At 44.9% G+C, this 27,083-nt stretch overlaps 1 protein-coding gene across 1 annotated transcript in view; it reads right to left on the bottom strand.

Moving 5' to 3' along the window:
* Positions 1–12,668: 12,668 nt before the first annotated feature.
* SPMIP7 (sperm microtubule inner protein 7) overlaps positions 12,669–27,083 on the bottom strand; it is a 30,411-nt gene continuing 15,996 nt past the window's right edge. The window contains exons 2-7 of the mRNA XM_075271922.1: positions 26,198–26,277; positions 25,430–25,500; positions 23,390–23,528; positions 18,408–18,475; positions 12,856–12,963; positions 12,669–12,726 (exon numbers count right to left, since the gene is read on the bottom strand). Coding sequence (XP_075128023.1) covers positions 12,669–12,726; positions 12,856–12,963; positions 18,408–18,475; positions 23,390–23,528; positions 25,430–25,500; positions 26,198–26,277 — 524 coding nt within the window. The remainder of the gene's footprint in view (positions 12,727–12,855; positions 12,964–18,407; positions 18,476–23,389; positions 23,529–25,429; positions 25,501–26,197; positions 26,278–27,083) is intronic.

Raw genomic sequence — 27,083 nt, forward strand, 5'->3', positions numbered from 1 at the left:
CCGGCCTGTGGCCCCAGGTGATGGTGGAATTGGGGCTCCGGACCTTTCCCAGTCGACCCATATACATCCTGGGTGCCTCCTTTGCTGCTGTGGGTCTGGACGCTGGTGAGTGGAGATCTGGTGTGGGCCTGGATTGCCTGGGATCCCTTCCTACCCCCCCCTCTGCCTGAACTGCAGCCATTTCCTGCCTCCTCTTCTGTATGATTGAGCTGTGTCCCCAGCCTGGATGTCTGGTCTCCCTCAGCTGGCTTCTTGTGGTGGTCCTGTGGTGTGTGGTGAGCGCTGAACACATCCTAGTTATTCTTCTGGCAGCTTCAGCCTAGGAATTGTTATATCCTGCCTCAGCTTTCTCTCCATCATATATTTACGGACTGTGTTGCCCTGCATATTTGTCCTCCATACCTGTGATTGCTGTGGCTGCTCCTTGTGGATTGGGCCTTCTCCATCCGCCATCATACCTACTTCTACGGCACGCAAGAAGGGCGGCGGCGGACTTTCCAAAATGAGTCGCCCGCTGTCGAGCTCCACGTCGGATCGCCTACGTAGCTTTACCAGATCCTCCACTCCCCCGCCTACCACTTCTCCTGCGGCTTCCTCATCGGCTGAGCCTATGGATACTGCTGAACCCACCTTGAAACAGGTGACTGCACAGTTGCTGGAAGCGATACAGGCTGGCACCTCTTCCTTGACTGGTAAAATTGAAGAGGTTAAAATTGATCTTGGCCTGCTTCGACAGGACTTTCAGTCTCTGCGGGATAGAGTGGGTGAAGTGGAGGATCGTGTTTCTCGGGTGGAAGATTCTGTTCAACCCATCCCTGCCAAAATTCAAGAGCTGGAACGGGCGGCAGCTTTGTGGACTCAGAGGGCGGATGATCTGGAGAATCGGCTGCGACGCAACAATTTGCGCATATTGGGCCTTCCAGAAAAAGCAGAGGGTGCTGACCCCCGATCCTTCATGGAAAAATGGCTACGTGATATTCTGCCGGAAGCTCATTTTTCTCCCATATTTGCTGTTGAAAGAGCCCACAGAGTTCCTGCCAGACCTCCTCCTCCGGGGGCCCCCCCGCGTCCCTTACTGGCCCGGTTGATTAATAGTACGGATCGTGACACCGCGCTGCGGGCTGCGCGTCAAGTTGGGGAGATCAAGTTCAATGGAGCTACAGTGGCGATGTTTCCTGACTTCTCGGCTGCCCTCCAGAAAACCCGAGCATCCTTTGTGGCGGTCAAGAGACGTCTCCGAGAAAAGGCTATACAGTATTCTATGATTTATCCAGCCCGACTTCGTGTCATCCATGGTGACCGTTCCCTTTTCTTCAATTCTCCCAAGGATGCGGAGGACTGGTTGTCCCTGTTGCCCCGATCTCCTCGGCGCTGACATCATATCCTGGTGGTGAGAGGTCCTGTTAGACCGGAGGCCCGGCCTTATGGCTTTTGTCGTTACAGTGTTTAATTGACCCGGTGGCCTAAGGTGTGTTCACTGCTTTGGTTCTGCACCTTCGGCTTTATTACATGAACGTACTTTGCTTATTTTGCGCAAATTTTTTCGAGAGAGTGCCCAACAATCCATCTGTATTGGGTGCACTTTCTCCCCCGTTGATAGTAGCTACGAGACTGTACTACTCCGTATTTGGTTAATGTGTTCGAGACTGTTTGCGCCCTCCATGGGTGTGTTGTTCTATTTTGTCTGTGTTTTCACGTTTTTTTTGCTTTTGTTATGCCACATACTGAATTGTCTTTTTCTCCTGAGACCCCGCTCACTGCCCTGTGCCTCCTGCCCGTGGCTCACGCTTTACAGATATAAGAGATTGTATTGTTATGGCGTCACTTAATGTTTTTTCATGGAATGTGAGGGGTCTAGGTAGTCCGCGTAAGAGATCTACTGTCTAATGTCTCAAATTAGGCAGGTCCATCCTCATATTGTTTGCCTCCAGGAGACACATATGGTGGCGGAGACTGTTAGCCGGCTTCAGAAGCCGTGGGTTCAGTGGGCCGCTCATTCTATGCATACCTCCTTCTCTAGGGGGGTGTCTATCCTGGTGCATCGCAGTATTAGGTGGGAACCGGGGGTAATTGAGCGGGATCCCGAGGGGCGCTACATATTTGTCCAAGCATGGATAGACTCTACCCTGTATGTGATTTTAGGTGTATATTTACCGCCTGCCTCCGATATGTCTGTACTCCAGGGTGCGACTCAGTTTGTGGTCAGGTTTCCTGGGGCGGTGGTGTTATGCCTGGGTGATTTTAATCGGGTGATGAATGAAGCTGCAGACCGATTTCATCCTGGTGTGGATCCTCCGCTGTCTTCTCGTCCCACCTCTATGGCCAAATTGGTCCAGGAGTTGGGTTGGCAGGACTTGTGGAGGGTGGTGTTCCCTGATTCCCGAGTTTTTTCCTGTCATTCTGCTCATAGACATGCTCTGTCCCGCATTGATTATGCCTTTGGGAATGTTAAGACCTGTTCCATTCTACAATCTGTATCTTACTTGCCTAGGACGGTTTCTGATCACTCCCCTCTCTTGGTCATCTTGAATCATGGGGACACGATTAGATCGAGTTTGAGCTGCCGTATACACCCCTTTTGGCTCAAATTATTTACACCCAATGATAGGATCCCTGACCAGCTTCAAGTATTTCTGACCGTTAACTCCCCGGATACATGCCCCTCCCTCCTTTGGGAAACCACGAAGGCATACCTACGTGGGTGTATTAGGTCCTCCATTTCTTTTATTAAAAGGGAATCCTCGTTACTGGAGACTTCCCTAGCGGCCCGGTGTACCTCCCTGGAGGCTGCGTATGTTGCGAACCCCACGGATGAGTCTAGATCCCAATGGTTGCATGCAGGCAGACAGTATTTGCATGCACTCCATGAGAAGGCCCGCAGGTCTCTGTTTTTTAGCAAACAGAAATTTTATGAACTCGGGAATCAGTCTAGCAGCCTATTGGCCCACCTGGTACACCAAAACACGGCCTCTCCAGCTATTTTCCGAGTACGCTCGGAGACCGGCGATATCCTCACCAATAGTAATGATATTAGAACCCGTTTCCACCAGTATTACAGTGACTTATATAGTTCTAAATTAGGAGTTGGTGATCAGGATCTGGCTCTTTACTTAGATTCCATTCCCTTCCCCGTTCTGTCTGAGGACCAGCGTGCTTTTTTGGACTCCCCCTTTACCTTGGAGGAGTTGACGGAGGCGCTGGCGGACATGGCGAGGGGGAAATCTCCAGGTCCTGACGGTATTCCGATAGAGGTGTATGCTCAGTATGGGGATGTGCTCCTGCCAGTGCTGCTAAAATGTTATGAACGTGCCTTTCGGGACCGCAGTCTTCCGGCGTCCTTTTATGATGCCACAATTGTTGTTCTTCTCAAACCAGATAAGGATCCGCTGGAATGTGGTTCTTACAGGCCTATTTCTTTGTTGAATATCGATTATAAATTACTGACTAAAATGTTGGCAAGGAGACTTAACACTGTGGTTCTTGATCTGGTTCATTCGGATCAAGCTGGTTTTATGCCAGGCAAATCTACGTCTGATAATCTTAGACGTGTCCAGGTGGTGACCCAGATTGGCTCAGCCACTTCGGCGGACTGGGCAATAGCCTCGTTAGATGCTACAAAGGCATTCGACTCTGTCGAGTGGCCTTTTCTTTTACAATCTTTGCGTAAATATGGGTTTGGGGATGGATTTATTACTTGGATCTCCATTCTGTACTGTTCCCCTAGGGCGGCGTTGTCCATTAATGGTTCGCTGTCTCCGTATTTTACTTTGGGTAGGGGCACGCGGCAGGGTTGCCCTCTCTCTCCGCTGCTATTTGCTTTAGCTATAGAACCCTTGGCCATACTCCTGAGGCATGACCCTCTCTATAAAGGTATCTCCATTGGCCCTAGTGAGGAGAGGGTTGCGCTTTATGCTGACGACCTCCTTCTATTTATGTCTGACCCCTCTATATCCTTGCCCCGAGCCATGGAAGTGGTAAATGTTTTTGGCAATTATTCGGGCCTACGCACTAACTGGTCTAAGTCCTCTTATATGCATATAGGTGGGGTGCCGGCGGCAGCGGAGGGGGAGGTAGTATGTGGATTGCCGGTGGTCTCTGCTTTTAAGTATCTTGGGATCGTCATTCCCAGAGACTATAAGAGTTATCTGGACCTTAATGTTTTCCCCCTTCTCTCGCACTTCCGCTCTAAATTCCTGACCTGGGCTGCATTGCCCCTGTCCGTAGCGGGCAGGATAAACCTGATTAAAATGATTGTATTACCCAAATGTCTATATTCTTTGAGTAATTCGGCCGTGCCTGTGCCCCTCCGATTTTTTAGACAGATGGACTCCTTGATGATCTCTTTTGTGTGGGGTCATTCTAGATCCAAATTGAGATTGACTGCTCTCCAGAGGCCGAAACAGCTCGGGGGGGCGTCACTCCCTGATCTGTTTCTTTATTATCTTGCGGGTCAACTCCGCTTTATAAAGCCCTGGCTTTCCTCGGATCGGCTCCCGGGGCCGGAGAGGCATTTGGCTCACCATCTGGACCTGAATATCTTGTGGCCTGTGCTGGACCAGTCTCGGTTGTTCAGGGGTAGGCTTTTGCCCATTCATACTCTGGCGGCGCAGGTTTGGGCGCAGGCCCGGAAAGTATCTTCTTATTCGGACACCCCTGCAGAGACCCCCTTGTGGGACAATCCTGGCTTGTCTGCTTGTCTTAACTCGGTTCTCCCATTTAATCAGATTATATATAAAGGGAGGGGCTGTCCCCAGAAATTTACTACGGTATGGGGTGCGTGGTGTGATTCTCCCGTGACCCAATACTCTGCTCCCATGATGTGTTTGGCCCTAGACACCTTTGCTCCATAAATAGGAGCTACTGCCAGATAGGTTTGTGACTCCTCGTGTGGGGAATATATGTGACTGTTGTAACTTTGTTGTTGTGTCATGTGATATTGTGTTCAGAACTGTGTTGTGGTCGGGGTGGTTGGGTTGGGGTCGGGATGGACCAGTGCTGTGGCTTGTTTCTGGTTAACTGTATGTTTCTTGTGCTTATACTGTACCTGTGTTTTTCTTTTGTTTTGATTGTATTACTTGCTTTGTTATGTAATCTTCAATAAAACGAGTTTAAAAAAACCCCCAAATACCCTCATTTCTTGCTACTGCTATATAGTGCCTTTGTCTGACTGGGAATTCCAATAATATATTGGGTTTATAAATACCCTCATTTCTTGCTACTGCCATATAGTGCCATTGTCTGACTGGGAATTCAAAGAATATATTGGGTTTACAAATACCCTCATTTCTTGCTACTGCTATATAGTGCCTTTGTCTGACTGGGAATTCCAATAATATATTGGGTTTACAAATACCCTCATTTCTTGCTACTGCTATATAGTGCCTTTGTCTGACTGGGAATTCAAAGAATATATTGGGGTTACAAATACCCTCATTTCTTGCTACTGCTATATAGTGCCAGTTTCTGACTGGGAATTCAAAATGCGCAAGGCTCCCGGAAAGGGACGTGGACGAGGCCGTGGGCGAGGTCGGGGGAATGGTTCTGGGGAGCAAGGTAGCAGTGAAGCCACAGGGCGTCCCGTGCCTACTCCTGTGGGGCAGCAAGCATTGCGCCACTCCACAGTGCCAGGGTTGCTTGCCACATTAACTAAACTGCAGGGTACAAACCTTAGTAGGCCCGAGAACCAGGAACAGGTCTTGCAATGGCTGTCGGATAACGCTTACAGCACATTGTCCAGCAGCCAGTCAGACTCTGCCTCCTCTCCTCCTATTACCCAACAGTCTTGTCCTCCTTCCTCCCAAAATTCCCAAGCTTCACAGAACAATAACCCCAACTGTCCCTGCTCCCCAGAGCTGTTCTCCGCTCCTTTCATTGTTCCTCAACCTGCCCCTCCACGTCGAGATTCCACGAACGTAACAGAGGAGCATCTGTGTCCAGATGCTCAAACACTAGAGTCTCCTCCATCTCCGTTCGATTTGGTGGTGGATGACCAGCAACCCACCCTCATCGACGACGATGTGACGCAGTTGCCGTCAGGGCATCCAGTTGACCTGCGCATTGTGCGGGAGGAGGAGATGAGACAGGAGTTGGAAGAGGAAGTGGTGGATGATGAGGACACTGACCCGACCTGGACAGGGGGGATGTCAAGCGGGGAAAGTAGTGTGGATGTTGAGGCAGGTGCAGCACCAAAAAGGGTAGCTAGAGGCAGAGGTCAGCAGCTTAGGCGAAGCCAGGCCACACCCGGAATCTCCCAAGATGTTCCAGTTCGTACCCAGCCCCGAAAAACTCCCACCTCGAGGGCACGTTTCTCGAAGGTGTAGAGTTTTTTCAAGGAATGCGCCGAGGACAGATATAGTGTTGTCTGCACAATTTGCCTCTCGAAATTGATTAGGGGCTCTGAGAAGAGCAACCTGTCCACCACTTCAATGCGCCGTCATTTGGAATCCAAGCACTGGAATCAGTGGCAGGCAGCAACGGCAGGACAAAGGCCGCCTGCCGTTCACACCACTGCCACTGCCACTGCTGACTGTGCTGGCGATGCACTCCAGAGGACGAGCCAGGACACCACTTCATCTGCCTCCGCCACTTTGTTGACTTCTTCCTCATCCTCCCCTGTTCCTGTCTTATCTCCTTCTCCTGCACCATCAAAGGCACCATCAGGCGCTTCTTTACAACAACCCACCATCTCTCAGACATTGGAGCGGCGGCAGAAATACACTGCTAACCACCCACACGCGCAAGCCTTGAACGCCAACATCGCTAAACTGCTGGCCCAGGAGATGTTGGCGTTCCGGCTTGTTGAAACTCCCGCCTTCCTGGACCTGATGGCAACTGCGGCACCTCGCTATGCCGTCCCTAGCCGTCACTACTTCTCCCGGTGTGCCGTCCCCGCCTTGCACCAGCACGTGTCACTCAACATCAGGCGGGCCCTTAGTTCCGCGCTTTGCACAAAGGTCCACTTGACCACCGACGCGTGGACAAGTGCATGCGGACAGGGACGCTACATTTCACTGATGGCACACTGGGTGAATGTAGTTGAGGCTGGGACTGCTTCCCAAACTGGCCCGGTGTACCTCGTCTCCCCACCTAACATTCCTGGCAGGGACACGAGAAGAACACCCCCCTCCTCCTCCTCCTCCACCGCCTCCTCCTCCGCCACTGTCTCCTCCTCCGCCACCACCTCCTCCTCCGCTGTTAGATTGACCCCAGCTACGAGTTGGAAACGTTGCAGCACTGGCGTTGGTAGACGTCAGCAGGCCGTGCTGAAGCTGATCAGCTTGGGGGACAGACAGCACACTGCCTCCGAGGTGAGGGATGCCCTCCTCGATGAGACGGCAATATGGTTTGAGCCGCTGCACCTGGGCCCAGGCATGGTCGTTTGTGATAACGGCCGGAACCTGGTAGCAGCTCTGGAGCTTGCCGGACTCCAACATGTTCCATGCCTGGCCCACGTCTTCAACCTAGTGGTGCAACGTTTCCTAAAGAGCTACCCAAATGTTCCAGAGCTACTGGTGAAAGTGCGGCGCATGTGCGCCCACTTTCGCAAGTCGACAGTAGCCGCTGCTAGCTTAAAATCTCTCCAGCAACGCCTGCATGTGCCACAACACCGGCTTTTGTGCGACGTCCCCACACGCTGGAACTCAACGTTTCAGATGTTGAATAGAGTGGTTGAGCAGCAGAGACCTTTGATGGAATACCAGCTACAAAACCCTAGGGTGCCACAAAGTCAGCTGCCTCAGTTTCTCATCCATGAGTGGCCATGGATGAGAGACCTTTGTGACATCCTACGGGTGTTTGAGGAGTCCACAAGGAGGGTGAGCTCTGAGGATGCGATGGTGAGCCTTACAATCCCGCTCTTGTGTGTTCTGAGAGAATCCCTGATTGACATCAGGGATAACTCAGATCACACAGAGGAGTCAGGGATAGCATCCGATCCGTCACAGCTGGAGAGTAGGTCCACACATCTGTCTGCTTCATCGCGTTTAATGGAGGAGGAGGAGGAGGAGGAGGAGGAAGAAGAGTTGTCCGATGATGTGATGGTGATACAGGAGGCTTCCGGGCAACTTCGAATCGTCCCATTGTTGCAGCGCGGATGGGTAGACATGGACGATGAGGAGGAAATGGAGATTGAACTTTCTGGTGGGGCCAGAGGAGTCATGCCAACTAACACTGTGGCAGACATGGCTGAGTTCATGTTGGGGTGCTTTACAACCGACAAGCGTATTGTCAAAATCATGGAGGACAACCAATACTGGATCTTTGCTATCCTTGACCCCCGGTATAAAAACAACATCTCGTCTTTTATTCCGGTAGAGGGGAGGGCCAATCGCATCAATGCTTGCCACAGGCAATTGGTGCAGAATATGATGGAGATGTTTCCAGCATGTGACGTTGGCGGCAGGGAGGGCAGTTCCTCCAGTAGGCAACCAAGTTCTCACCGGTCCACACAAACGAGGGGCACACTGTCTAAGGTCTGGGACACCTTGATGGCACCCCCTCGCCAAAGTGCCGCCACGGAGGGTCCTAGTGTCACCAGGCGTGAGAAGTATAGGCGCATGTTGCGGGAATACCTTTCCGACCACAGCCCTGTCCTCTCCGACCCCTCTGCGCCCTACACGTATTGGGTGTCGAAGTTGGACCTGTGGCTTGAACTTGCCCTATATGCCTTGGAGGTGCTGTCCTGTCCTGCCGCCAGCATCCTATCTGAGAGAGTGTTCAGTGCAGCCGGTGGCATCATCACTGACAAGCGCACCCGTCTGTCAGCTGAGAGTGCCGACCGGCTCACTTTGATAAAAATGAACCACCACTGGATAGAGCCTTCATTTTTGTGCCCACCTGTGTAAAGCACCCCAATATGAAACTCCATGTCTGTGCTCAACCTCTCCAATTCCTCCGCATCCTCATACTCATCCACCATAAGCGTTGCACAATTCTGCTAATACTAGGCTCCCTCCACCCTGATTTCCCCCAACTCTGCTGGTTAGAGGCTCCCTCCACCCTGATTTCTACCAAATCTGCTGGTTAGAGGCTCCCTCCACCCTGCTTTCCCACAACTCTGCTGGTTAGAGGCTCCCTCCACCCTGATTTCCCACAACTCTGCTGGTTAGAGGCTCCCTCTACCATGAATTGGTCCAAACTGGGCTGTTTAGAGGCTCCCTCCACCATGAATTTGGCCTAAATGGGGTTTTTAGAGGCTCCCTCCACCATGAATTGGTCCAAACTGGGGTTTTTAGAGGCTCCCTCCACCATGAATTGGTCCAAACTGGGGTTTTTAGAGGCTCCCTCCACCATGAATTGGTCCAAACTGGGGTTTTTAGAGGCTCCCTCCACCATGAATTTGCCCAAACTGGGGTTTTTAGAGGCTCCCTCCACCATGAATTTGCCCAAACTCTGCTGGTTAGAGGCTGAATCCACCCTGATTTACAAAACAAATGTTGGTGCCAACCTCAACTTACTACAAGGGCCAAATTCACTGCTGGTGACAAGCTCTCCTCACTGCAAGTGCCAAATACACGTTTCAAGGTGTTTTCCTACTGTCAGAGAGGTGGTATTGACTGTGTAAAGTGTGTAGTTGTTAGGCTGTGATGTTGGGGTAATAGATGGTCTTTGGTGTGTTAGATGCCCCCAGACATGCTTCCCCTGCTGTCCCAGTGTCATTCCAGAGGTGTTGGCATCATTTCCTGGGGTGTCATAGTGGACTTGGTGACCCTCCAGACACGGATTTGGGTTTCCCCCTTAACGAGTATCTGTTCCCCATAGACTATAATGGGGTTCGAAACCCGTTCGAACACACGAACAGTGAGCGGCTGTTCGAATCGAATTTCGAACCTCGAACATTTTAGTGTTCGCTCATCTCTAATTAGGAGGGCTCTTATAAATGGTGTTGGCTTTCTATAGGCGCTGTCACACGTAGCAGATTTTACCTGCAAATAGAATCTGATTAAAGGGGTATTCCCATCTACATAATCATATCTAAATTTGTAGATAATTAAAAGTTAAACATTTTTGCAAATATAGGCAATTAAAAATTCTTCAGTGTTTTAAAGATTTCCTTTAACCATCTTAGTAGTGAAAGTCTGTTGTCTTGATCGGTTGCCAATGGATACGACCACCAATGCAGAAACTTTCTATGGTCTGGGACTAATCAAAAACCCTGCCATGATTTTCTTATTGTAGCCGGGTTATCAAACAGGGACACTACATGTATAAGAAGATATCCTGGCCACAATAAGGAAATCATAGCTGATTTTCTGGCTTTAGAAGGGTTCTGCATTCCTGGTCGTATCCACTGGCAACCGATCAAGACAACAAGACTGTGACCACAAGATATTTAGAGAAAATCTTTAAAACTCTGCAACATATTTAATTACTTATATTTGCAAAAATGTTTAACTTTTATTTATCTACAGATTTAAAAATAATTATGTATATGGGAATACCCCTTTAAGCCTTGTAATGCTGCTAAATAAAGGGAAATGTAATACATAATTGGTATGACGCAAAATAAGGTAGTTTTAAAATGGCGAGGGGGGCCCAGACACTTAGGCTGTATGGGGCCCCAAAATTCCTGATGGCGGCCCTGCTACCAACTATTGAATAGGAATAAATGTTGTTTTTCTATTCTACCACAGGTGTCCAAATACTTATTGCTATTCAGTGTATATGCAGATGTAGCATACATTAGATTAACAGATGTGTCTGCTATGCCATTAATTTAGCATACCTACACTAATTGTTCAAAGCACTGCATATTTGCTTTTATCATGAGGTGTGCTCCCAACACACATTCTGACATCCTAAAAAAATGGAGATATGACTAGAGCCTGGCTATATAATGATGCACATGTTAAAATGGATGTCAAGAAATTGACATAGCTCCCACATACAGTGTTGGCCAAAAGTATTGGCACCCCTGCAATTCTGTCAGATAATACTAATTTTCTTCCAGAAAATGATTGCAATCACAAATTCTTTGGTATTATCTTCATTTAATTTGTCTTCTATGGAAAACCCCAAAAAGAATTGTCAAAAAGCCAAATTCCACACCAAACATAAAAAAGGGGGTGGACAAAAGTATTGACACGGTTTGAAAAATCATGTGATGCTTCTCGAATTTGTGTAATTAACAGCACCTGTTACTTACCTGAGGCACCTAACAGGTGGTGGCAATAACTAAATCACATTTGCAGCCAGTTGAAATGGATTAAAGTTGACTCAACCTCTGTCCTGTGTCCTTGTGTGTACCACATTGAGCATGGAGAAAAGAAAGAAGACCAAAGAACTGTCTGAGGACTTGAGAAGCAAAATTATGAGGAAGCTTGAGCAATCTCAAGGCTACAAGTCCATCTCCAAAGACCTGAATGTTCCTTTGTCTACCTTGCGCAGAATCATCCAGAAGTCTTAGCCCATGGCACTGTGGCTAACCTCCCTAGATGTGGACAAGAGATTTCAACACAAGATTGTGCGAATGGTGGATAAAGAACCTCGACTAACATCCAAACAAGTTCAAGTTGCCCTGCAGTCCGAGGGTACAACGGTGTCAACCCGTACTATCCGTTAGCGTCTGAATGAAAAGGGACTATATGGTAGGATACCCAGGAAGACCCCACTTCTTACCCAGAGACATAAAAAAGCCAGGCTGGAGTTTGCCAAAACTTACCTGAGAAAGCCAAAAACGTTTTGGAAGAATGTTCTCTGGTTAGAGGAGACAAAATTAGAGCTTTTTGGGAAAAGGCATCAACATAGAGTTTACAGGGAAAAAAAAAAGCGGCCTTCAAAGAAAAGAACACAGTCCCTACAGTCAAACATGATGGAGATTCCCTGATGTTTTGGGGTTGCTTTGCTGCCTCTGGCACTGGACTGCTTGACCGTGTGCATGGCATTAGGAAGTCTTAAGACTACCAACAAATTTTGCAGCATAATGTAGGGTCCAGTGTGAGAAAGCTGGGTCTCCCTCAGAGGTCATGGGTCTTCCAGCAGGACAATGACCCAAAACACACTTCATAAAGCACTAGAAAATGGTTTGAGAGAAAGCACTGGAGACTTGTAAAGTGGCCAGCAATGAGTCCAGACCTGAATCCCATAGAACACCTGTGGAGAGATCTCTAAATGGCAGTTTGGAGAAGGCACCCTTCAAATCTCAGGGACCTGGAGCAGTTTGCCAAAGAAGAATGGTCTAAAATTCCAGCAGAGCATTGTAAGAAACTCATTGATGGTTACCGGAAGTTGTTCACAGTTATTTTGTCTAAAGGTTGTGCTACTGAGTATTAGGCTGAGGGTGCCAATACTTTTGTCCGGTCCATTTTTGGAGTTTTGTGTAAAATGATTAATGATCTGACTTTTTTCCATTCTCTTTTGTGTTTTTTTCATTGCAAGCAAAATAACTGAAGATATTAATACCAAAGAGTTTGTGCTTGCAATCATTTTCTGGAAGAAACTGAGTATTATCTGACAGAATTGCAGGGTGATTTGACTCAAAACAGATTTTTGTGGGAAAAAAATGAAATGCATAGTTCCCGAATAAAGTATCTGCAATCAATACGGCAGTCCAGAACTATAAACCATTGACAACTGAACATACCCAGCTTTCCCAGAGAGTAGAGCAATCTTGTTCTCTTAGGTGAATATACACCGGTCTGTATTATTTACGTAGTGTATACTGGTGGTAGCTAGCAGTGTTTGGTTAACTGCTGAACACGTGATACAGAGTGTTGTGCCGCAATACAACTACAGAATATGAGAAGTTAATGAATTACATTATAAAAAATATATTACATATGTTGTGCTCTTTCTCATCTTGCATGCTTAAATATTGATTGTAAATTCAAAATCAGACAGAAAACTGAGATTACATACTGTGCTGTGTTTGTGTACTGTGGTTTCTCAGTTTGTGTTTTCGTAAAGGGTATGACCTTTACATAAGGATTATATATGTCTTCTGAGTTGGCAGATCCAGAAAAGCCACTGTATAGATAAAAGAAAACAATATGGAATGTATTCATTCTGTATTTCAGACTTTGCAGTATTCATTTTAATGTAAATACTTTCTTTAACCCTTTCTTACAAACATGGACTTAAATAGAAATTAAAAATTTAACAACTTTCGATTTCCTGGCAGCATTTGTCTCATTAAAGGGGCTCTATCTTTGGGATAAGTCATTTTTAGCTAAACACATACTTGCTTAACCTTTAGAAAGGCTATTCTACACATACCTTTTGTATGCAAATCGCCACAGTAGTTTTTGAATGAGCCCGTATTTATTCACATGCTAATTAGCCTCCAGCGAGCACCGGAGGTCTCAGCGAGCACAGGGTAGTGCTACTGCTGATGAATCATCTCCCTGCTCTCATACACAGCAGAGAGAGAGTGTGCTCACAGACACTTCCTGTGCTTGCTGAAGCCTAATTAGCATATGAATAAAAACTGTCTCATTCAAAAACTACTGAGGCAATTTACATACAAAAGGTAGGTGTGTTCTAAAGCCTATGCAAGTATGTGCTTAGTTAAAAATGACTTTTCCCAATGATAGAGCCCCTTTAACATTTCACGCCAATTTATGTTTTTGCATTTCCATTTTTCCCTCTCCCCATTCCAATAGCCATATTTTTTTAAAATTTTTCAGTACAGAGTCACATGATGGTTTATTGTTTGCGGGAAAAATTGTACTTTGTAATGGAACTATTCAATATCTGAAAAGGGTTGATATATTTTGTAATATACTTTTTTACTGTATGGAAACCGTGTAGCTGTAAGCTAGTCTGTTTTCAAGTCTCCCATAAAAGTGAATGGGAGTTACATAAACAGTGCTGAACAGTGATATACATTATTTCTACAGCTCATATTCTATGGGAGTTATGGAAACAATGTAGCTCCAAGCTATGCCATTCTTTTACAGGCTGTCCACATATGAAACTCTTCACAGTGAGATCCTGCTGGGTAAGTAGTAGGGCATGGAGGCTAAGGGCTAGTTCACACGTGGGCAAAGGGGCGGATTTTGACAGCGGATTTCGCTTCAAAATCCGCCCCTTTACAATGGTGGTCTATGCAGACCGCAAGGCTTCTTTTCTCCGCTAGCGGCAGGCTGCTGCTAGTGGAGAAAAGAAGCGACCTGCCCTATCTTCAGGCGGAAGCCGCGCGAGCTCAGCCGCGCGGCTTCCGCCCCCGGCAGCACCCTCCTATGTCGGCTCATTCATTTGAGCCGACAGCGGCGGGGAAAGCCGCGACCGCGATGGTCGCGGCAGGCGGGTTTTGACCAGAGAGAGACGCGGCTCGCCGCGTCTCTCTCGGTGTCAAAACCCGCGCGGGCAGTTCACGTGTGAACTAGCCCTAAGGGGCTCATTTTAGATGTACAGTTGAAACTAGAAGTTTACATAAACTATATAAAAAGACATACATGCATGTTTTTCTCACTATCTGAAAAGAAATCAGAATAAACCTTTGCTTTAGGTCAATTAGGATTACTAAAATTAATAGTATTTGGGAGTTTTTGTTTGATTCTGGGGCCTCCTATTCCTTCAGGCTTTTCCTATACCCTTCTGATCTGCTCCCTCCGTTTACCTGTATACTCAAACGTCTTTTTCTCCATTGAATTCTCTCTTTTACTCTAGTACTATATATATATATATATATATATATATATATATATATATATATATATATATATATATACACACAGTATTTATTTATTAGGAGTCCTATGCATCTTCTCTGAGACTATGCAGCATCTCAGAAGGATCTGCTATTTTTATGTTTGTCTATTGTGCTTCCAGGCTCTGTTGACATGTCCTGTCTTTTATGTTATGTGTCATGTTATTGCAGCTTTCCCTGTTATGTTCCCCCTCTGCAGTTCAAACCAGTGCCTTGGTTCAGCCCTGGACAGAGTTGTAGGAGACCTGTCTCCATGGTGATCCCTGGTCAGGTGTGCAGAACTTACCTGCAACCTAGCTGGATTCTGGGCCAATGGTCGGCCATTACAGCCCTTGGGGGACTACTTATCACCCCAGGCTCATCCAGAGACAGGGAGCTCATTTCTGTGTCTCTGGAGGAGCCAGAAGGAGCAACAGAGGAACTGACAAGGAAACTCATTCAGGCCTAGTCTCCATGTAACCAGATACCTGTCAGGAATCCTTGCCCTACTATAACCCACATCATCCTAAATTGACACGAGAGGAGTAGTTGTAGACTTTGCATCATAGAGCCTGTTACATATCCGGGCAGCCTCCTATAACCAAGGCAGTGGATTGAACTGAGTACTACTACCCCCATCTACAAGTTGCTGGTTGTTCTGATTGTTCCAGGTAATAAATAGTTGCCTGGTTTTCACTGCATACCTGAATTCCTGAGTCGTTGCCTGCATCACTATCAGGGCCCTTCTGAACACCATCACACCGGCTCAGAATAGAGAGGTCTCCTCTCCAACTAGAAGTGCCGCGGGGAAATACTACTTCTACTACCACCGCCATCTGGTAGTGCTGGAGGACCCCCCTCGACTGGGTCCTGCCCTGGAGTGGGATTAGGGTGCATGTGGAGTGTGCTCGGCCTTGCAGGTGACACAGCCGGTCTCCTCTACTGGGTTGCGGCAACTATACTATTCTTGGTTTATCTTGCTTTATGACCTTTCCTTTAGAACATATATATATTGCTTTATAACTACTCTTGTGTATTATTCTAGACCTCCTATGTATTATATGCTACATAATTATGCCACACTGGGAACATGACCTATTGTGGTCGGCTCTGGATTGTGCACATACCTGTATATACCACTTGATTGCTAATAATATATAGGATTGCTATGTTTTATATAGCATACTAATGTCATGTCACTAGTTCCTGCATTTTACCTTTTAGGTCTATTACCTTGTCTCTTACCCAGGTGGCTTGCTTCAATACGGATTGACCACTCAATTTCAGTATGAATGTAAAATAAGCAAGCTTATTTGGAAAACACTCAGACTGACAATTCATAACTATTTGGTTTGCTCATCTCTAATTGTGAACTTTATTTTAACCCACTACAAGGCATTGTACATTGATAAAGTGAGGTACTATACTAGACCATATACCAATATATGCTATATACAGTAGATACATTCCTAGGGATACCTGCATGTTGCACATGTAGGAGCTTTTATGACACCCTATTTACCGGTAACTTCATAGGCATTACTATGGAGCTGCCCCCCCCCCTTTCACTTGGTATTTACATTCTAGTTTATATCAAAGGTATTGGATAGGGTTGTAATCAGGACTCAAGTTCTTCTTACATTTGTAAAGTTGTGTGGTAATGTACTAGACCATATACCAATATATTATATATGAATACATTTTTAGGGATGCCTGCACATTGTACAGTCCTATGAAAAAGTTTGGGCACCCCTATTAATCTTAATCATTTTTAGTTCTAAATATTTTAGTGTTTGCAGCAGCCATTTCAGTTTGATATATCCAATAACTGATGGACACAGTAATATTTCAGGATTGAAATGAGGTTTATTGTACTAACAGAAAATGTGCAATATGCATTAAACCAAAACTTGACCGGTGCAAAAGTATGGGCACCTCAACAGAAAAGTGACATTAATATTTAGTAGATCCTCCTTTTGCAAAGATAACAGCCTCTAGTCGCTTCCTGTAGCTTTTAATCAGTTCCTGGATCCTGGATAAAGGTATTTTGGACAAACAATTCAAGTTCAGTTAAGTTAGATGGTCGCCGAGCATGGACAGCCCGCTTCAAATCATCCCACAGATGTTCAATGATATTCAGGTCTGGGGACTGGGATGGCCATTCCAGAACATTGTAATTGTTCCTCTGCATGAATGCCTGAGTTGATTTGGAGCAGTGTTTTGGATCATTGTCTTGCTGAAATATCCATCCCCGGCATAACTTCAACTTCGTCACTGATTCTTGAACATTATTCTCAAGAATCTGCTGATACTGAGTGGAATCCATGCGACCCTCAACTTTAACAAGATTCCCGGTGCCGGCATTGGCCACACAGCCCCAAAGCATGATGGAACCTCCACCAAATTTTACAGTGGGTAGCAAGTGTTTTTCTTGGAATGCTGTTTCTTTTTGGACGCCATGCATAACGCCTTTTTTTATAACCAAACAACTCAATCTTTGTTTCCAAAATGAAGTTGGCTTCTCCAAATGTGCTTTTGCATACCTCAGGCAACTCTATTTGTGGCGTACGTGCAGAAACGGCTTCTTTCTCATCACTCTCCCATACAGCTTCTCCTTGTGCAAAGTGCGCTGTATTGCTGACTGATGCACAGTGACACCATCTGCAGCAAGATGATGCTGCAGCTCTTTGGAGGTGGTCTGTGGATTGTCCTTGACTGTTCTCACCATTCTTCTTCTCTGCCTTTCTGATATTTTTCTTGGCCTGCCACTTCTGGGCTTAACAAGAACTGTCCCTGTGGTCTTCCATTTCCTTACTATGTTCCTCACAGTGGAAACTGACAGGTTAAATCTCTGAGACAACGTTTTGTATCCTTCCCCTGAACAACTATGTTGAACAATCTTTGTTTTCAGATCATTTGAGAGCGGGCTGTCCATGTTCGGCGACCATCTAACTTAACTGAACTTGAATTGTTTTGTAGAAAGAAATGGTCCAAAATACCTTCATCCAGGACCCAGGAACTGATTAAAAGCTACAGGAAGCGACTAGAGGCTGTTATCTTTGCAAAAGGAGGATGTACTAAGTATTAATGTCACTTTTCTGTTGAGGTGCCCATACTTTTGCACCGGTCAAATTTTGGTTTAATGCATATTGCGCATTTTCTGTTAGTACAATAAACCTCATTTCAATCCTGAAATATTACTGTGTCCATCAGTTATTAGATATATCAAACTGAAATGGCTGTTGCAAACACCAAAATATTTAGAACTAAAAATGATTAAGATTAATAGGGGTGCCCAAACTTTTTCATAGGACTGTACATAGAGGAGCTTTTATGAGATCCTATTTAAATCCATGGGGATGAAGTCAGGACTCAAGTTCTTTTATACTAAATTCACTCAACCATGCTGTTATGGACCTTGATTGGTGCACAGGATAGACAAATAGGAATTTCTCTAGGTAAGCAGTAACACCCTAGTCATTCCAAAGAGTTCATTTGCATGTTGACATACACAGTGGTCCCTCCGCAATAGATCCACCAATTCACAATAGGAAAACACACCTTGAGCCAGGTTGATATGCTGAGTTCCGGTGACAGGCTCATTTAAAGAATTAAATCACAATACCTTTGTCCACATAATGTTATGCAATATAAGTGATACAGTAAGATCATAATACACCAACATAAAGCAACACCATGTGTTCTGAAAAAATAATGACAACCTAATGAATACTAAATAAATTATTACATTGTTTATCCAATACCAATCATTAATGCTTACAAAGAAAGAGGCCTTTCACGTTCATGGAGCAGCCTGGTTTGAAATCGGTCCCACATTCCACTGGTTATCTGAAATATTTAGAAAAAAGACTTCAAGACTTGAATAAGGTTAAGTTCAGATTTGCATGGTTCGTCATAGGAAAATCAGAACAATCAAAACCAGAAACATCTAATGATGGATTCATTCATCGATCCAAATAGACCCTGTTGATTATATTGGCATCAGTTGGGTATTTATTATGGAGTCTGGCAGACAAGACTTGTCAACTGTAATCTTAGGGCTAGTTCACATGGAGTTAACGCACGCGCATTCTGGCACGTATACACGTGTCAGAATGTGAGCGCTCAAAACAGATCACATTTATTTCAATGTGTCGGCTTACGCGCGTTATACGAAAAAAAAAAGTGGCGTACCACATTTTACAAGTGTATTTTTACACATGTAATTTGTGGCAAAATGTGGAGCGTTACTCCGTGTGAAGGCTAAAAGCCTCTCATTGATTTCAATGTGTAGCGCCCGTAAGCCGACACATTGAAATGAATGGGATCTGTTTTGAGCGCTCACATTCTGACACGTGTATACGTGCCAGAATGCACGTGCGTTAACTCCGTGTGAACTAGCCCTTAGGGTCAGTTCACACTGAGGTTTTTGGTGAGGATTTTGACGCTTTTGACGCTGAATCCGCCTCAAAATCAGCCTGCAAAAAAGCCTCCCAATAGAATTCTATTGGGAGGCTTTTTTGGAGGCTGATTTTGAGGCGGGTTCAGCCTCAAAATCAGCGCCAAAAAACTCTTTGTGCACTGACTCTAAGGCCTGGTTCACATCTGCGTTTGGCAACTCTGTTTGAAATCAGTATTTAACATCTTCAAAAGCTGATTTCAAACTGTCCGGATGAAAACTGTGTCAATATGTAGTCAGTATGTCAGAGAGGGTTCACACATGCTCCTGTGTCCGCTTTAGGGTCCATTCACATGGAGGAAAATGGTGAGGAATTTGGTGTGGAATTTTAGCACTGAAAAAAAAAGCCTCCAATTGACTTCAGTGGGAGGCTTTTTTTCAGTGCTGAAATTCCACACCAAATTCCGTACCATTTTAATCCGTGTGAATGGACCCTTAGGCAATCCTACTGGGTTTACATCTTCTGCCCTGAGAAACTGGACAAGAGATGGAAACCCGGCAGTCAGTTTTCAAACCCATTCACTTGAATGGGTTTGCAAAGTGGCCGCCCCTAAGCATTTTGTACCTCTCTGCGGTAAAACAGTTTTTTTTTGTTTTTTTTCTAACCGGACACAAAGTCCTGCATGATCTACTTTGTGTCTGCTTTAGAAAAAATGGTTTCGCCATGGACAGGCACAAAATGCTCACGGGTGGTCACTTTGCAAATCCATTCAAGTGAATGGGTTTGAAAACTGACTGCCGGGTTTCCGTGGGCACGGGCACAGATGTGAACCTGCCCTAATCAGTATGCAATCAGTTTTTGATTAATCAGTTTTTCTTTTCATCCCCCCTTCAATCTGACCCCTCATTCACATCTGCATTTGTATTCTATTCAGGGGAGCCTGCATGGGGACCATACGCATTTGCAAGCGGTATGCAGTGAACGCACACGGATCCTCATAGACTATAATGGGGTCCGTGTGCTTGCTGTGCGCTGTCTATGTGAACTACTTTCCTGTCCGCATCTTCCCTGCGGAGATCTGGCGGCAAGCACATGGACCCCATTATAGTTTTTGGGGATCCGTGTGGTTTCACTGCACACTGCTTGCAAATGCGTTTGGTATTCCGTTCGGGGGGGGGGGGGGTGCATGCAGACTCCCCCGAAAGGAATACAAACGCAGATGTAAGCATGTGCAAAGCAGACAAACTGATTGCTGTCAGTAGTATGTAATCTGTTTTCCATAGACCTCAGTATTAAAACTGATTGCTTGCTGTCCGTCTGGAATCTCTATTTTCAGTACGGAGACAAAGTTCTACAAGTTCTATTTTCCTGTCTGCACAAAAAAAAGCAGACAGAATGGAACAAACTGATTACATACTTATTAGGGTGGGTTCACATCTGCGCCCCGGTCTCCGCTTTCAGGTTTCCGTCTTCTGCTGACAGGAGACGGAAACCCGGCAGACAGTGTCGGCCCGTGAGCACCTGTGAGCGTTGTGGTGAAACCGATTTTTTTTTTAACCGGACACAAAGTCCTGCATGTCCGAATGTGTCTGGTTAAAAGAAAACCCAGTTTCGCTGTGGAGACCACAAAGCGCTCACAGGCGCTCACGGCCGGACACTTTGCAAACCAATTAAAATGAATGGGTTTGAAAAGTGATTGCCAGTTTCCGTCTTCTGTCCAGTTTCTCAAACAATGTGCAATCTTCTTTTTGAATAAATTCCTTTGGACCTGAGAGCGCCGTCCTTTTGTTCTTCCATTGGTGCATCCTCCTGGTTTTTGACCAGTGTTATAGAGACGTGCTGCCACTCTCACTCTGACGAAGCCTAATATTGCTGAAAACGGAGTTGTGAACGGAGTCACAACCCGATCAGGTGAGAGGCCACCAGGTCCTGAGTTCTTTTCATAAACACCAGATAATTCATCTATATATTTATAATAGACCATCTACACTATAAGTGTGCTCGGTATCTCTCTATTCTCAGTTTCTCAAACAGGAAGCCAAAACTTGAGAGTGGAGACCAGGGCGCAGATGTGAACCCGCCCTTACTTGTAAAACCCATTGAAATGAATGGGTTTTTATCCGGACTGTTTGAAATCAGTTTTTGAAGATGTCAAATACTAATTACGAATGGAATGGCCAAACTCAGATGTGAACCAGACGTAATGCAGATATAGACAGAGCCTAAGTGCTTATTCACACTATAGAGTTATCTGGTCTTGTGCTAGCCATTGTATTAATCGCCTGCACACAGCCCATTAGCCATTATTGGATCTATTCAGATAATCATTTTTTAATGAATCACATAGCTCATGCCATTTCCAAGGCTGTTTTCACGGATGCTTCAATAGACTCAAGTCTATAAGGGATCCATGAAAACATGTACTTATTCCCGGCTGAGTGAACGGCACAAAGAGAAATGTATTAAAATATCACCAGTATTTTGCATTTTTAACTTGTAGCGGAGTCTATTTCTTTTCACTGTCCTGCTTGGAATTTTTTACTAAAAAAAGCAAATCCTGACATTAAAGTTTACCTAACCTTTCAACAAACTTGTCATAAGCCAATAGTGCAGTGTCTATACCTGAGGAATAACTATTTATGGTCTACATTTTTGTCATTTTTCCTTCAGTGAGCTCTAATTTTCAGTTCCCCGTAGCTGCTATGAAGTCTGCCATAGATCACATATATTATTAATACATGTTAGGGTTGAATAGGTTAGGGTGTCAGCCCTATAATACAGTACAAAAGATAGCACACAGAAATAAGGTGTGTTTTTTTTTGTGGGGCCAGATGTACTTTGTACTTATACCGTTATTGAGAATATCTATTGCTTTGATTGCTTTTCATTCATATTTTTATGAGAAGCAAAAAAGCAAAAAAATGGCAGTTCAAGGTCTGTAGACCAGTTGTTTTCAGACACATTGATATCTAATGTGTACTGTATGTGCTTCACATTATTTTTCTATCTTTTAGATGTGTTCTAGGGAAAGGAGGATTTCTCATTATTATACCCCCTAGGGGCTTTGAACCCAAGGGATTCTGAACACTAATGCCATGCATTACAGTGCTAATACATTACAAAGTACTGGCACTTCTATGCTCCATGCAGCCTGTAATAGAAGATAATGCTAGACAAACCCAGGAGCTTGGACTCCCAGCCGTCATGGAAATGAATTGCCAGTTGCAGATCTCCTTCGGGAGCCAGTAATCCAAGGCAAAATTTCGACTCCAAGGAGGTACTACAAAAATGGCGCCTCAGGCATATGTGTCCTAGGTGTTTTGCAGATGAACCCTGATCACAGGCATTAGCACCAAGTCTCTGCGGCTATGGTGGCCACTCAGCTCCTGAGTGGTCGTCATATTTAAATACATGACCTCCGCTGTGCTGTTACAGCAGATGTCGGTACTGAGTTAAAAAATAAAAGACTGGGTAAGACTACTGGGGAACTTGGGCATATTGGTGGACAGTAAGATTAATTTTCGCAACCAGTGCCAGATGGCTGTTGCCAAAGAAAATAAATTCATGGGCTGCATTAAGAAAGAAAATTATGCTTACGACAAATCTCTATACAAATCACCAGTTAGACCATATGCACAATACTGTGCACAATTTTTGCACCAGTGTATCAGAAGGATATCACTGAAGTGGAGCAGGTACAGAGAAGGGCAATATAATGGAGGATAAATACAGATTGTCAAACTTGGGTTTGTTTAGTTTGGAAAAGAGATGGTTTAGGGGGCGACCTAATTATGATGTGCAAATATATGAATAGACTGTACAGGGAACTTTCCAATGATCTCTTTAAAATGGACAATGGAACTCACTTGCACACAAGCGACGTCAGAAAACTGGTGATGTGGTGATGTCAGATAACTTACATAAATTGAAGATGGGCATGGTTACCTTTCTTGAAAGTAAAAATGTCATAGGATATGGGAGCTACAAAATTTTGGGATAGGATTTTGATCCAAGGACTTAAGCCTTCTTGCCATATTTGGAGTTGGAAAGGATTTTTTTTTCTTCCGAAGGGTAAATTGGCAACAGCCTTATGGAGTTTTTGCCTTCCCCTGGATCAACTTGGAAGGTTTACATGTTGTACTTGATGAACTTCTCTCTTTATCCAACCTTATGTACTATGTTACTATCTAAATATACTTTCATGTCTCGACTCTCCTCTTGTGTCAATCTCCTCATTCAGGAGAAAGAAAGAATAAGACACAAAAGGAATAGAGTTGCATTCTATGAAAGATACTGTGTGGGGACAATCAGATATAGAAGCTGCAAATTCTGTTTGAAAATTCCTTGTTAACACTATACATACTTGCCAAATTTCAGGATGAAGCTCATATCTCTTCAATGTAAAACACTGTGAGATGGGGTCAGGCATTTTTTCTATTGTTGTCTCCGGTGGTTGTACCTTTGCTGGTAGTTTATTGTCCCATGGAATATCTTCATATGCTCTGTGGAAAAGTTTTATGTTAATATATCAAAATATGTAGTCCCTGACTGTTGAGGTCAGCAGGCTAACTTAATAAATAATAATAATAAATAAGCAATAGCCTGTGGAGCCCAACTGGGCTCTGAAACGCAGGGCACCCTGGTGTGAATGAGGCCCAATAGTTAACTTCACTGCCGGGTTACACCACCAACTGAGTGCTCCCTGTTACCTTACAAGGAACCTGCCTCTGCAGCACAGAGCAGCTGCAAATGAATACAGAGTCTAGTAGTTGCTTCAATGCTAGACTCACATAAACTAAGACCGTGTGCTCCCAGTAGCTTTCTGGGCCGCACCCACTAGGTAGGTAGGAGGTAGGAGTTCCCCCAGGAATATAAAATTCCTACCATCTAAACAGAAGGCAGCTAACTGCTCTAAATACATCTGTACCCTTGTACAGGATCATTAGGAACCCTACCTGACTAAGGTAGCTTGCTGCCAAACTAATGTCTTGCACAGACATGCACAATTTGGAATTGAGGCTAGAGCACCAAGCTGCCAAACCTGCCTCCTTAAATGGAGGGAAGGCGGGCCTGATCAGCATGCCCAGGTGCCCAGGCCAGGTGCTCATACGCTGACACCACAGTCAGTCAGAAGACTGACCACGGCCGTAGGCTGCAAAGGAATTAACCTCTGCTATGCTGGACTACCAGAAACAAGGAGGGAATGACAGTGTGTTACGGCGCCACAACAGAGGAACGGGCTGCGACCCGACCCCTTGGCCGCAGCTGCCGCTTAATGTGTGTAATAGCCTTACATCAGAAGCCACAGCGTGCACTTTCTGAATTGCCCATTCCTGAAAACCACCACATATCATTTGTGTTTCCTCTAGTAACACACTGACCAATTGTTAGAGGAGAGTGGCAAAAGTAGAAAAGCATGTGTGCAGCTAGGAATACAGCTACAGTCGGCTAAAAATGGAACATACCAATGATAGACTCCCTTAAAAAAATAAAAAATAAATCTATCTATCTATCTATCTATCTATCTATCTATCTATCTATCTATCTGGGACCACATAATTATAATTTGGGAGACATGGAGGAGGTACTTATTCAGTTTTGTAGCTCCACGTGTCTCATAAAATAGTGATCCCTCTGTGAGACTAATATAAACCCAATGTGCCTTAAATAAGGCTTTCTATTTTATGAAGCACATGGCGGTATAGTGGTACTAAATTAGAATCTATAGAAATAAGTCTCTAATATACAATTTAATTTAATAATATAGATTTTGTTTTCAACATAGCATACTGTAAGCCGATGGCTGGTCAGATAATGGAGGGGGTGTACATCTCACCCAGACTACTCAGGTGGGTGAGATGCAAAACTCCAGAAAGATTGGTTCTCAGCAGATAACTATTGTCTGCTGGGCGTTATTTCAAGTTCTCTCTATTGGGCTGGATTTTTAGGAATGCCAGGTAGGTTGGTAGTGGGGCATGTCATTCCAACCCCCTCCAGTCCACACATTGTGGATGTTTCTGCAGCGTGTCAGCTGCTGTGAATTGTCCTCATTAGTGAGGTTTAAAAGGTCAGCTCCAGCAGCAAGACTTTGGGCACAGCTTGGCTGGAGATCCAGCAGGAAGGTCAGACTGTTGGAGCTGTCTTGGTTGATGCAACCTACTGTTGAGTCTGCTATTAAAGGTGAGGTAACCTATGTTGAGTTAGAGCCTAGCCGGGCAGGTATTTATTTTTTGTATTATTTTCTTTTATGCTGCGCTGTTTTTTTTGAGTGAAAATAAAACTCTACCTTTTTGGACTAAAAATCTGGACTTGTGTGTCTATGCCACCCAACCTAGCAACCCCAGACCCTAACAATACAATATAAGTTAGCTAAAAGATGTTTCCAAAAAAAAGATTTTCTCACCTTTGCGTAGATGAAGTATACATAAATTTTCTGACCATGTTGTCTCTTGAGCATGAAGCATCACATTTCTGCTGCCCAAAACAATTAAGCAAAAACAAACATTCAGAATTGTAAAAGCTACCCCTAATTCCTCAAACATACCACTAACCTTGTTACAACTTTCTTTGTTAAGAATTATGACTTTACATACTTAGGATATGTTAACATAGAGGGAAAAAAAGAGAAATTACTCTTCATTTTCCGAGACGGGGCTGCCAGTGCGGCTTTCATCTGTTATTTAGGTCCAGATAAATGAGCGTTATTAGAAGGGACTCCCAAGCTGATCAGCCACTGAATCTTTCACAAGTTTGAGCAGGACGCTGATTTTTTCCGTATCCTACTACAATCTCTGCCTCTTATTGAAAGCAATGGGGGACAGTTTCCGGACAGAATCTGCCATGGATTTCGGATGGAATCCACTCCTAAATGTGGGTCAGATATGTCCTAGGGTTCGATCGAATCCTGGTTAAGAACCACTGCACTAGACAAACCGCGCGGGGAGTCACTGGAACAACAGGGAAAGGTGAATATGAGTTTTATTTTACATTTTTTTAACCTCCCTCAGCCTGGACAACCCCTTTAAGCTCTCATTCGAGCTCCTGTGCCTTTGTTTCGACAATCAGTGAGGTTTTGTCAGAAGCTGCAAGTAGGCAAGCACCATCTAAATATTATTCTACTTATAACCATTTAAGCATGATTTTTAATCATCAGACCATACAGAGGGGCTACCTGGAGCGTGAATGTTTGTGTTAATGATGTACCAGGTCCATGGGTCAGTTGAGGAATTGCCTTTACCTTGCTAGTCCAACCTGCAGAGAAAAGCCATAATATATGAAAAGAATTGATTAGAGGAGAATAAGGAAGCTATGAACAACCAGCATCTATTATTTCTTAATAGTATGCATAAGAAATATACATGGAATATAGATGGATAGGGGAAAGTAATTTAAAGAGGGCTTGTAACAACCTCCACCACTTCCAGTTTTTGCAGCTTTAATAGCTATTACTCCACTGATTCCATTGCATTGGAGTTTTTTCTGTAGTCCCCACTGTTCCTGGTCAATCTGTGCAGTTATTTTTGGTACCCGATTGGTTATTTAGACTCTCTATTGTCAAGTGGGTGGTCTCTGGCTAGTGCATCCTAGGGGACACTAAAAGCTATGACACAATCTATATGTACCTCCGACTGGATAGTGTTAGGCTGAAGGACTTTTCTCTCCACTGCTTTCAGTATGAAAACGATCAGACATAGAGATGAGCGAACACTAAAATGTTCGAGGTTCGAAATTCGATTCGAACAGCCGCTCAATGTTCGTGTGTTCGAACGGGTTTCGAACCCCATTATAGTCTATGGGGAACAGATACTTGTTAAGGGGGAAACCCAAATCCGTGTCTGGAGGGTCACCAAGTCCACTATGACACCCCAGGAAATGATGCCAACACCTCTGGAATGACACTGGGACAGCAGGGGAAGCATGCCTGGGGGCATCTAACACACCAAAGACCCTCTATTACCCCAACATCACTGCCTAACAACTACACACTTTCCACATTCAAAAAAACCTCTATCAAAGTGGGAAAATACCTGGAAACCTTCTTTACTCCCCAAATGGAT

The sequence above is a fragment of the Leptodactylus fuscus genome, chromosome 4, assembly GCF_031893055.1.
Source record: "Leptodactylus fuscus isolate aLepFus1 chromosome 4, aLepFus1.hap2, whole genome shotgun sequence".
Taxonomy (NCBI): domain Eukaryota; kingdom Metazoa; phylum Chordata; class Amphibia; order Anura; family Leptodactylidae; genus Leptodactylus; species Leptodactylus fuscus.